Raw genomic sequence first — 12,616 nt, 5'->3', positions numbered from 1 at the left:
TTTTGATGCTCCAAAACGAAGGGAAGCTGCAGGTCCAGAGGAAAAAAAAGGTTTTTGCTGCTCCTTTACCCCGATTTCAAGGGAGGGCGGTAGATGGTGCAGTAGGCGGGCTGATCTGGCTAGGATTTCCTGGAGAGAAACCCCTACAAATAAATTTAAATAAAGACACACGTCCTTCCTTAGGCTGGGCCAGAAAGTTTCCCAGCCTTTCTCTTTTAGGGATCTGCCTTGGCTTTGCGTTCGTTCAGCAGTCTGTCGTTTCAAAATGAACAAGTTTGTAAATAGGCGGGAGATGAGAGGGAAAAACAGGTTTTGGTGTCGCAGCAGTAGAGTAAGTTGAATTCAGTATGTAAGAATGTAGCCTCGCCAGGCTGAAAACACCCATTTGGGTAATTGTTAAAAGCACCATGTGAAAGGAGGGGGTGGGGCTGGGGATCCGCCTTTGTCCTTTTTCCTGCATACCAGAGGTTTCAAGTTTCTTTGTCCCTTTGCTCCTTGGGAAAGAGATCCTCTCTCCACTGGGCTACAATCCACCACATATATGTGGGGGTTTCAGCCATCCTTATTAAGGAGGAGAGGTTAAAGGAGGCAGAGGTTGGCTTATAATAATAATAATAAAAATAAAGTTGGAAGGGACCTTGGAGGTCATCGAGTCCAACCCCCTGCTCAGGCAGGAAACCTTACACCAGTGTTTCCCAAACTTGACAATTTTAAGGCATGTGGACTTCAGCTCCCAGAATTCCACAGCCCGTCCTGCTCTTCATTAGACTAGAGCAGTGGTTCTCAACCTTTTTAATGCCGTGACCCCCCCCAACCGGTCGTAAATCAAGGACTACTCAACCGGTCGTAAGTCGAGGACTATTCAATTGGTGCAGCACTGTTTACAGAATGGGACTTTTGGCGGGCTCAGCAGGGCAGAGACAGCCTGGACAATTCCTATGGGCTTTTGAAAGCCAATAGAATTAGACTCTATTCAAGAGAGTCTATTTGATTGGCTTTCAAAAGCCAATAGAATAAAAGGGAGTAGCACAGCTAAGGAAAAGGGGGAAAAAATGGCGGACTGCGTTGTTTGGCGACCCCCGTGAAATGGTCGTTCGACCCCAAATGGGGTCACGACCCACAGGTTGAGAACCACTGGACTAGACATATCCAATTCCAGCAACCCTTCCTTATATGTTTTAGCCTCCAGTCCCCTAATTGAAGGGAGACTTGTGTATTTTATTTGCTTATAGTGGTTAAGGCACTTATGTTGTTAGTTGCGAAGTCGTGTCCGACCCATCGCGACCCCATGGACAACGTTCCTCCAGGCCTTCCTGTCCTCTACCATCTTCTGGAGTCCATTTAAGCTCACACCCTCTGCTTCAGTGCCTCCATCCAGCCACCTCATTCTCTGTCGTCCCCTTCTTCTATTACCCAAGGCACTTTCACCCCTACGTTATCTCTGAGAGCTCAAAGTTGCTTATGTGGGAATCTGCCCCTAGTTTTAACCACATCACAACCCAATGAAGTGAGTCAGAGAGACAGAGAGAAAATGACCTAAAAGCAGCAAATGAGATCCATGGTCTAATGGGGACTTCAACCTTCAGCTACTCAGACCTAGTCCCACATTTAAACTACAGCACATATAAAGTAAAATAGAGTAGAATAGAATTCTTTCCCAAAGATGCTTTTTCACGAGGATAGCTGCACTTTCTTGTTTTTCCTTTGAAGACGTTTCGCTTCTCATCCAAGAAGCTTCTTTAGCTCTGCCTGGATGGTGGGGAAATGGAAGGATTTATATTCCTTCTAGACAGCTGGTCATATTGTCTGCAAGCTGTCTGTAAGGAATGAAAATCCAGTCAGCTGAAGAAGCTTCTTGGATGAGAAGCGAAACGTCTTCAAAGAAAAACAAAGTCCAGTTGCCTCGTGGAAAAGCATCTTTGGGATAACTATGACCTGGATGCCTGAGAATCTCCATAGACAATCAATTCTTTATTGGACACAAAAGGAATTTGTCTCTGGTGCATAAGCTCTCAGTGTACAAGCAACAAATGTACAAGCTCTCATAAGCTCTCAGTGTACAAGCAACAAGTGATAAATCATGACCATAATCATAAAATACGATCATCATAAATCATAAGATACAACACTCCTGGATAGTCATAGGACACTAAATAAGCAATCAACATAAATCACACTAGGATACTAAAACCATCAATATAAGTCATAAGACACAAGCAGCAAAATAATAGTCATAAGAAGATAAGAAAATAGGTAATAGGAAAGATGAATGCAGCCCTACTAGGTAATTTGACAGTGTTGTGAGAATTAGTTGTTTAGCAGAGTGATGGCATGGTGGAAAAAAAAAACCCTGTCCTTGTGTCAAGTTGTTCTGATGTGCAATGCGTCATCCTGAGGGGAGAAGTTGAAATAGTTTATGTGCAGGATGTGAGGCGTCTGTAGATATTTTCCCAACCGTCTTTCTGGTTCGTGCAGTGCACAGGTCCTCAGTGGAAAGCAAGCTGGTTGCAATTGTTTTTTTCTGCAGGCCCAACTATCCATTGAAGTTTGTGTCTGTCCTGTTTGGTTGCGATGCCAAACCAGACAGTTACAGAGGTGCAGATCATAGACACAATAATTCCTCTGTAGAACTGTATCAGCAGCTCCTTGGGTAGTCTACGCTTTCTGAGTTGATCTTTCTGAGTTGGTTATGCTTACGATGAGAAGCAAAATGATATGCGAAAGTCTCGCAGAGTTTAAAACCTAAAAAAACTATTGCTGAATTTGCATTTCAAGCCTGCAGAATGTGTGCCTTGGGATTGGCAAAATAATTGTGGACTGCTTATATAGTGAAGAACAGAATCAAAATACAGCTGGAAGGGACCTTGGAGGTCTTCTAGTCCAGCCCCCTGCTCAAGCAGGAGACCCTATACCAGGGGTAGGCAACCTTGGCTCTTTTATGACTCGTGGACTTCAACTCCCAGAATTCCTGAGCCAGCATGGCTGGCTCAGGAATTCTGGGAGTTGAAGTCCACGAGTCATAAAAGAGCCAAGGTTGCCTACCCTTGCCCTATACCATTTCAGACAAGTGGCTTGCCAGTCGTTTCTTAAAAAGTTCCAGTGTTGGAGCATTCACCGCTTCTGGAGGCAGGTTGTTCCACTGGTTAATTGTCCTCACTGTTAGGAAGTTTCTCCTTAATTCCAGGTTGCTTCTCTCCTTGATTAGTTTCCATCCATTGTTTCTTATTTATTTATTTATTTATTTTATTAATAAAATTTATATGCTGCCCAATCCCTAGGGACTCAGGGCGGCGTACAAAATTAAAACAATATAACAATAAAACAATAAAATAAGTGCATTCATACAACATGTCCAATCGTATCCCGACCCCCCCCCCCCCGGGGACATCAACCCCAGGCCTGCCGGAACAGGAGAGTTTTAATGGCTTTCTTAAAGGCCGGCTAGGTGGGAGTAGTTCGAATCTCGGGGGGGGGGGAGTTGATTCCACCAGGTTGGAGCCACCACAGAAAAGGCCCTTCCCCGAGGGCCCGCCAGCCGACATTGGCCGACGGGACCTGAAGGAGGCCCAATCTGTGGGATCTGTTTCTTGTCTTGCCTTCTGGTGCTTTAGAAAATAAATTGACCCCCCCCTCCTCTTTGTGGCAGCCCCTCAAATACTGGAACACTGCTATCATGTTCCCCCTAGTCCTTCTTTTCTCTAGACCGGCTATGCCCAAATCCTGCAACCGTTCTTCATATGTTTTAGTCTCCAGGCCTTTAATCGTCTTAATTGCTCTTTGCACTTTTTCCAAAGTCTCAACATCTTTTTTTGTAATGTGGTGATCAAAACTGGATGCAGTGTTCCAGGCGTGGCCTTACTAAGGGTTTATGAAGCGGAATTAATACTAAATGTGATTGTTGTGATTCCGTGCCAGGCTGTGCTCCCAACAGCTGAGTCTTGGGAATCTGAGGAGGAGGTGGAGGAGGCATTGAAGAGCCCTCAGGGGCAGAGGGAGGCTCTGATGAATTACAGCAGTGTTTCCCAAACTTGACAATTTTAAGGCATGTGGACTCCAACTTCCAGAATTCCACAGCCAGCATTGCTGGCTGTGGAATTCTGGGAGTTGAAGTCCACATGCCTTAAAATTGTCAAGTTTGGGAAACACTGAATTACAGGACTCACGGTTTGATACAAAGCCTGGGCCCTTCAGTCGTGTTCCTGATGAAGCTCAGCTGTGTGAGGAGAATGAGTCAGACTCCGAAGACCCACACCTGATGGACTTGTCAATTTTCAATTAGTAAGAGTAAATCAGCAGCAGTCAATACGGCACCTCCAGAGTAAAAGGAGAAGGCAATGAGAGGCAACGCCTTGGGACTGCTGTATAAAAAGAGGTGTGGGTGGGGCTGGTTGCTGAAGGCAACCGTTTGCAAAGTGCTTCTTGGAATCCTGGTCTGTTCATCTTGCTTGTGAATTCTCTTCTGTTTGCATCGTGTTTCCTGTGGACTATTTCCTTCCTTTGGACTTGAGTTTTGCTATTTGTGTTTTGGACTATTTGACTATTTAAAAGAGGTTTGTTTTGTTGCAAAGTCTCTAGCCCAGTGGTTCTCAACCTGTGGGTCGGGACTTTTGGCAGAGTTGTCATGAAACATTTCTGTTGCAAATTGAAAAGCAACACGGACACACTAAGCCAGTGGTTCTCAACCTGTGGGTCGGGACCCCATTTGGGGTCAAACGACCATTTCACGGGGGTCGCCAAACAATGCAGTCCGCCATTTTTTCCCCCTTTTCCTTAGCTGTGCTATTCCCTTTTATTCTATTGGCTTTCGAAAGCCAATAGAATAGGCTCTCTTGAATAGAGTCTAATTCTATTGACTTTCAAAAGCCCATAGGAATTGTCCAGGCTGTCTCTGCCCTGCTGAGCCCGCCAAAAGTCCCATTCTGCAAACGGGGCTGCACCAGTTGAGTAGTCCTCGACTTGCGACCGGTTGGGGGGGTCGCGGCATTAAAAAGGTTGAGAAACACTGCTCTAGCCTATTGTATCAGCAGGGGTTTGGTCCTTGTGCCTTTAACAAGGATGGCAATAGGCTGGGATCGAACAGTGATTTTGATTCTGTGCCCCTGTTTATGCAACCCAGGATTGTATTAGCTTTTCTGCCTGCTGCCGCACACTGCTGGCTCGTGTTTAAGTGATCGTCCACGAGTGTGGCATTGTTCTTCTCTCATCCTCCTGCAGGTTATTTTATAGTTTTGTTTTGTTTTGACTTGGGTATCTGTGTGCTTGTGAGCTGTAATAGTCATTTATGCATTCATTCGTTCAAATGTGACTATCAGCTAAGCAAAGTAAGTGGCCTGGGCTATTGTACCAGAGAACTCCTTGTGGTGTTGCCTGCTGTATTGTCTGCCTCTGATCTGTTTCCTCCATTGTCTCTTTTGTTTACAGAGAGATACTTTACACCGTTTATGGCCGCCTTGTAATTTAATCCTTGACTGCCTGAGTGGTGCCATCACTTCCCCCCCCCCCAAAAAAAATTCCCACTGCCAATCCCTGGGCAGTTTTTTCCAACTTCCTCTCAGTTCAATTACAGCCATTCAGATATTTCCCCCGGAAGAAAGTGATTGAACGAGCCAGGAAATGTTTCGTATCTTAGTGGAGACGGTGCTGACCCCAGAATCAAAGGAGGAAGCTGTGGATTCGGTAGGGGGCCTTGAGGCAGTGGAGGCTCGCAGCCCTGGTGGCGAACACTGGGAAAAAAATGTCAACAAAATTCTGGGGGAAGAGAAAGGCAACTCCTACGTCCAGCGTCAACATTTCAGGCAGTTCCGCTACCGGAAGTGCGCTGGGCCCCGCACGGTTTACAGCCAGCTTCATGATCTCTGCTGCCAATGGCTGAAGCCAGGAGAGCATACGAAAGCTGAGATCCTGGACCTGGTGGTCCTGGAGCAGTTCTTGACTATCCTCCCTCCCGACATGAAGACCTGGATCAGGGAATGTGGCGCGGAGACCTGTTCCCAGGCGGTGGCCCTGGCCGAAGGCTTCCTCTTGAGCCAAATGGAGGACAAGAAGCCGAAAATCCAGGTGAGGACAGCTTGGTGGTAACTTTCAAGGACCATGAAGCGAGGGATTCACACGTTCCGGCTCAGGAAGGCTTCCCGTTAACATCTAAGGCATGTGGCTCTTGGAGGATCTTGTGGTCTCGGCCGGCAGCATCCATTTGGAGGCGATTCTGGGATGTTTGCGCTACCGAGGGAGCAGTGGCGTCGTTTCTGGGTCACTGCCTTCCACCAGGATCTATCTGATCAGAACCTCCAGATGCTGTTGCCAAAGAGCCAAAAGCTGGGGAGGAATGCAGGCTACCCCCTCCGTAACGTAAAACTTTACTTCCTGCTAGTTCCGAGGGGACGACAACACGCAGTTCCTCCCCAAAACATTCCCCCCCCCAGCTGCACAGTTGTTGGGGGGGAGGTCTCCTTAAAAGAGAGGTCTTTTTGCTCTCCTGTTCCCGCCTTGTATGGATATCTGGTACTGCTTTGCAGGGTCTGTTTGTGGATAACGATTTCCCCCAAATTAAGAAGGCGGCTCCCTCAGATGAAGGACAGAGACAGTTCTTCAAGCAGATCTTAGAGAACGAAGATGCCGTATTGCAGGGTAAGAATGAAAGGGATATAGACTGTTATGGTCTTTATCTATCTATCTATCTATCTATCTTATCTTATCTTATCTTATCTTATCTATTTATCATCTATCTGTCTATCGAATCTATCTATCTAATCTGTCTATCTATCTATCTATCTATCTATCTATCTATCTATCTATCTATCTATCTATCTATCTATCTAATCAGACCGGGATAGTCCTGGTGAATTTCAGACGGTTGGTAAAAAGTTTAAAAGATGCAGCGCCTTTTTAACTCATGAGTCTGTTTTTCCTCGACCTTGGCGATGTGCACTTAAAAGTAAGACATAGCAGGCAGAGGAATTCTGGGAGTTAAAAGTCCACACCTCTAAAATTTACCACGATTGAGACAATGCTCTCAGAAACAATGATTGAGAATGTCTGCAAGGGGAGGGAGTCAAAAAAAAATGTCAAGATGGTGGTGCGGCCTTAACCCCCTTTTTTATGTGCGCAATATGAGAAAAACCAGCCTTTAGAAGGACGGGAACCCGTCAAAACCGCTATGGCAATTCTTTCTATGAAGACGATCATTCTTCCCTGAGGCTCGTAACAGTAGAAAATAAATAGAACCTAGAGTCAGAAGGGACCTTGGAGGTCATCTAGTCCAACCCCCTGCTTGAGCAGGAGACCCTATACCTTTTTAGAGAAATGGTTGTCCAGTCTGTTTTTTGAAAGCCTCCACTGATGGAGCTTTTGGTGACAAGCCGTTCCACTGGTGAATTGTTGTCCCTGTCAGGATATTTCTCCTTAGTTCTAGGTTGCTTCTCTCCTTGAAAGGCGGGGAAGTAACTTGAGGTTTGCTAATGATTCATGCTTACCTCACCTATCACCTATGCATATGTACGACCGTATCACTTTTGTCTCCTTTCCTGAAATGTATATATATGCTTGCATCCTTTTGTCTGTAGGCATCCCTCCCGCCATTTTCTGGAGGGTAAATTCCTCCAGGCTGCACTGAATATATAATAACGGCAGTGAGCCTGGATTGTGGAAACCATCTTGAGATTTTCGACTCCTCCCTTTGCGGAAGCCCCAGCTAGTCACAGCTGGCTGATAAAAGACGTTTCTCCTTAGCAGGTTTTATAATTCATTGTAAAAAAAAAATAATAATTCACCTATTTTGTTCAATAGAAATAAGGTGTCTGGAAGCCGTAAGGAAAATACAACTTGTCAGCCGAGTTGGGCGGCAAAATTTGAAAAATCTCTTGTCAGTCCAGATACATCATATTTCCCAATCGCTTAACATGTGGTGGAAGGGCAAGGTGCTTTATTTCAGTCACTGACTGACTTTACGTACCATAAAACGTGGAACTAAAATAAAAATATAAATAGAGGTAACCCACCACTTACAGCCATTCATTCAGTGACCATTTGACGTTACAACGGCACCGAAAAGTGGTTTATGGTCATTTTTCCTCACAACGGTTGCAGCGTCCCTGTGGGTCACATGATCAAACTTTTGAGGCTTGGCAAAACTGGCTTATATTTGTGATTGCGGTGTTTGCGACCTCCTGACAAGGAAAGCCAATGGGGAAGCCAGGTTCACTTAACAACTGTGTTATTAACTTAACAATTGCAGGGATTCACTTAAACTGTGGCAAGAAAGGTCCTAAAATGGGGCAAAACACACTTAACTGCCCCACTTAGCAATGGAAATGTTGGATTCGGTTGTGGTCGTGAGTTGGGGAACCAAGTATAACACAAAATGGAATAAAAGGTAAATGGAACACAGCCCACAGAAGTGAATGCTTTTGAACACGGATTAACTAGCACTACAGATTCGGTGAAAAAAAAAAAAACATTGAAAATTGAGCTGGAAATAAATAAACGGGAGGAATAAGAGTGGGAGACTCTTGAGTTAAAGAGATCCATAGGATTTGCTTAGCATCTCTAGAGATTGCAGTATGTAAATTTCACAATGTCACAGGTAGTCCTTGACTTACGACCACAACTGAGCCCAAAATTTATGTTGCTAAGTGAGAAATTGGTTAACGTGAGTTTTGCCCCATTGTACGACTTTTCTTGCCACATTTAGAACAGAATGGAATAGGAATATAAATTTATAAGAATAGGAATAGAAGTAGAATAGAGAATAAAATGGAATGGAATGGGAGGATAGGATAGGATTGGATAAATAGAATAGAATAGAATAGAAATATGGAATAGAATAGAATATAGAAATAAATAGAAATATGGAATAGAATATACGAATAGAATAAGAATAGGAAGAGGAATATAAATTTATAAGAATAGAAATGGAACAGAACAGAAAGGAATAGAAATAGGAATACAAATGTATAAGAATAGGAATAGAAGTAGAATAGAGAATAGAATGGAATGGAATGGGAGGATAGGATAGGATAGGATGGAATAAATAGAATAGAATAGAAATATGGAAGAGAATAGAATAGAATATAGAAATAGAATAGAAATATGGAATGAATAGAATAGAAATATGGAATAGAATAGAGTACGAATAGAATAAGAATAGGAAAAGGAATATAAATTTATAAGAATAGAAATGGAACAGAACAGAAAGGAATAGAAATAGAAATAGGAATACAAATTTATAAGAATAGGAATAGAATAAGAATAGGAAAAGGAATATAAGTTTAGAATTAGAATAGAATTAGCATGAAATAGGAATAGAAGAGTTGGAAGGGACCTTGGAGGTCATCTAGTCCAACCCCCTGCTCAGGCAGGAAACCCTATACCATTTCAGACAAATGGCTGTCCAGACTCTTCTTAAAAACTTCCAGTGTTGGAGCATTCACCGATCTGGAGGCAGGTGGTTCCACTGATTTGTTAAGTGAATCACTCCAGTTGCTCAGTTCGTAACACGGTTGTTAAGCGAATCCGGATTTCTCCATCGAGTTTGCTTGTCAGAAGGTCAAAAAAGGGGATCCCATGATCCCCGGGACCCTGCACCCGTCGTAAACAGGAGTCAGTTGCCAAGCCTCTGAACGTAAATCACGTGACCATGGGGATGCTGCAGTGGTCGTGAGTGTGAAAAAATAGTCATGTCACTTTTTTCCAGTGCCGCTGTAACATAGAACCAGTCACTAAGCCAGTGGTTCTCAACCTGTGGGTCGGGACCCCATTTGGGGTCGGAACGACCATTTCACGGGGGTCGCCAAACAACGCAGTCCGCCATTTTTTTCCCCCCTCTACCTTAGCTGTGCTACTCCCTTTTATTCTGTTGGCTTTTGAAAGCCAATAGAATAGACTCTCTTGAATAGAGTCTAATTCTATTGGCTTTCAAAAGCCAATAGGAATTGTCCAGGCTGTCTCTGCCCTGCTGAGCCCGCCAAAAGTCCCATTCTGCCAACGGTGCTGCGTCAGTTGAGTAGTCCTCGACTTACGACCGGTTGAGTAGTCCTCGACTTATGACTGGTTGGGGTTTGCGGCGTTAAAAAGGTTGAGAACCACTGCACTAAGCCATTGGTTGTGAGTGGAGGGTCACAGATTTTTTGTTTGTTTGTTTGTAAAGCCTTCGTTTCTGTCACTGCAACTTTGCAGACAGCACTGGATTTGCGGTGTGTTTGTGTGTGTGTGTGTCAAAGTTAGCTCTCTTCTGAGGACAGTGGGAAAAGAAACCAATACTGAGGTAAACAAAGCATGGTTTGTTGGAAGGTCTCCTGCGCTGTGAGAATAAAAGAAACAATGGCCTCGTAGGTGGGTCTTGTCCAGATCCACCTTTTCAAATGCAAATGAAGCAACAACTTCCCCACTACCATTTTTGTCCATTTACAGGCAATGAGAAATCCCTGGCGAGGGATGTGTCTTCTTTTGTTTCTGAGGTGTTTCCTTCAGCTCAGCCCACTCTGGTAAGAAGAAAAGGGTTGGGGTTAAAAATGGGTCAGCCACTGCATATTTTCCTGGGCCTGCCTGGCTCCCCTTTCCCCCACCCGCCCTCCCTCCATTTTCCTTTCCTTTTCTCCCTCTTCCCTTTTCTCCCCCCTCCTCCAGGGTCCGCTGTCTTTTGAGGACGTGGCGGTGTACTTCACGGAGGAAGAGTGTCCCGTCTTGAACGCAAGCCAGGTAGCCCTGCAACTGGAGGTCATGGTGGAGAACTACCAAAACCTGAGCTTTTTAGGTGAGTCCCCATGTGGGGTCCCAACAGGCTGAAATCCATCGTCTTTAGCAACACGCTCCATTCCCCACCGTCCAGTCGGAGCTGAAGAAGCTTGTTGGATGAGAAGCGAAACCTCTTCAAAGAAAAATCGGAAGGTCCAGTTGCATCCTGAAAAAAAGCACCTTTGGGATAGCTGTTAAGTGAATCTGGCTTCCCCAGTGACTTTGTCTGTCAGGTCACAAAAGATGATCACAAGACCCGCACGCACACACACACCTCGGGACACTTCAACCGTCGTAATTATGAGCCAGTTGCCAAGCGTCCGAATTTCAGTCCCGTGACCGTGGGGATAAGTGCAAAAGCGGGATCATAAGTTACTTTTTTTTTCCAGTGCCGTTGTAATTTTGAACGGTCGCTAAGTTGTACATTGAGGACTTCCTGAATGAATTTCAAATCAGAACGCAAACAGAGGGCGCTTAGCACTGGAAATCTGAAAGTACGAAAGAAAACATTTACAGAATCTAAGCGTAGCCATAGAACCTGGGTCTTTCTCAGTCCCAGTCTTGACAACTTCCCAACTACACAACACTGGCTACTATTCACTGCAAATTATGTGCTTTTCCAATAAGCAGTGTTCTGCTTTCACTATTATAGTTTTCAGCGATCACTTTCCTATAGTCTCGAGCGGTTGTTTTCCGTGTTAGCTCGGGAATTCTTGGAGTTGAAGTCCAAGGATATCAAGGTTGAGAAAAGCCGATCCGGGGCTTTTGACTTCCTCTTAATGTCACTCGCCGAAAGCTTTTCCTCACTTGACCAATTTTCTTTTCAGGTTTTCTCTTGGTCTTAACGTTTTTGTTTTTGTTTTAATCTTACTCTAGGGAGGGGCGCACGGCAGAAGGAGGATGAGTCCCAAAGAATCTCCTTAAAAAGAGGCAGATCCACCCAGGAGGAACCGCAGAGCGCGGGAACGGAGGATCGGCCAAAGTGCTTGAGATGGGATGAATTCTCTCTTTCCGAAAGCCCTGGTTTCCAAGGTGTAACAGTGCCTCCCCAAAGATATCCGGCGAATACATCTTTAGCTTCGGCAAGCAGGAACTTTCCTAAAACCCCAATCCAGGGAAAACTAACCACGAGAAACACACCCTTGGTTTCGAAGAGCGTGAATTCTCCTGAAACGCTCAACCATGGGAAATTAGCTCCAAAACCGAGAATGAATACGTGTCCCATCTGTGGGAAAAGCTTCGCTCATAAGTCTCTACTGCATGAACATGAAAAAATCCACGCCAAGGAGAAACCTTTTAAATGCTCCGAATGTGGCATAAGCTTCAGTCAGATGGCAACCTTGACCTCTCACAAACGCATCCACACGGGTGAGAAACCCTATCAATGCTCATCGTGCGGAAAGAGTTTCAGTCACAGCATAACTCTCCATTCTCATCGAAGGAGCCACAAAATTTAAAATTCATGCAAGTGGCAAGAGCTGCAATCAAAATCCAAAGCTTCCCAGACTGGCGAAGATTCATGCAGGGCAGAAACTGATGGGTATATGAGTTGTGGAAGTTATCCACCTAAGCTTTAGGTATAAACTCTTAACAAATCTCTATAAACCCTTTTTTTTTGGGTGGGGGGACAGCTGCCTGAAATGTTGATTTTGATTCCCTCTACACCGGGGGTCGGCAACCTTAAACACTCAAAGAGCCACTTGGATCCGCTTCCCACAGAAAACACTGGGAGCCACAAAACCCACGCGCACACACGCGTGCACGGGGGGGGCCTTGATTGAAGAGTTTAATTAAAAAGAAATAGAGGCTGCTGTACATGAGTTCTCCCTCTCCCTCCCTCTCTCCCCCTTCCCTCTTTCCCCCCCCCCTCTCTTTTCTCCCTCTC

General features: G+C 44.9%; 1 protein-coding gene across 2 annotated transcripts in view; it reads left to right on the top strand.

Annotated features, from left to right (window-relative positions):
- Nucleotides 1-12,616, top strand: part of LOC120315351 (zinc finger and SCAN domain-containing protein 20-like) — a 19,582-nt gene extending 6,966 nt beyond the window's left edge. For both annotated transcript variants that reach the window (XM_039359571.1, XM_039359572.1), the window contains exons 2-6: nt 5,422-6,057; nt 6,516-6,627; nt 10,408-10,481; nt 10,624-10,750; nt 11,608-12,616. In XM_039359571.1, coding sequence (XP_039215505.1) covers nt 5,614-6,057; nt 6,516-6,627; nt 10,408-10,481; nt 10,624-10,750; nt 11,608-12,188 — 1,338 coding nt within the window. In that variant the 5' untranslated portion in view covers nt 5,422-5,613 and the 3' untranslated portion in view covers nt 12,189-12,616. The remainder of the gene's footprint in view (nt 1-5,421; nt 6,058-6,515; nt 6,628-10,407; nt 10,482-10,623; nt 10,751-11,607) is intronic.

The sequence above is a fragment of the Crotalus tigris genome, unplaced genomic scaffold (assembly GCF_016545835.1).
Source record: "Crotalus tigris isolate CLP2741 ecotype Arizona unplaced genomic scaffold, ASM1654583v1 scf7180000019079.287715, whole genome shotgun sequence".
Lineage (NCBI taxonomy): Eukaryota > Metazoa > Chordata > Lepidosauria > Squamata > Viperidae > Crotalus > Crotalus tigris.
This window is presented reverse-complemented; position numbering and strand designations above follow the sequence as displayed.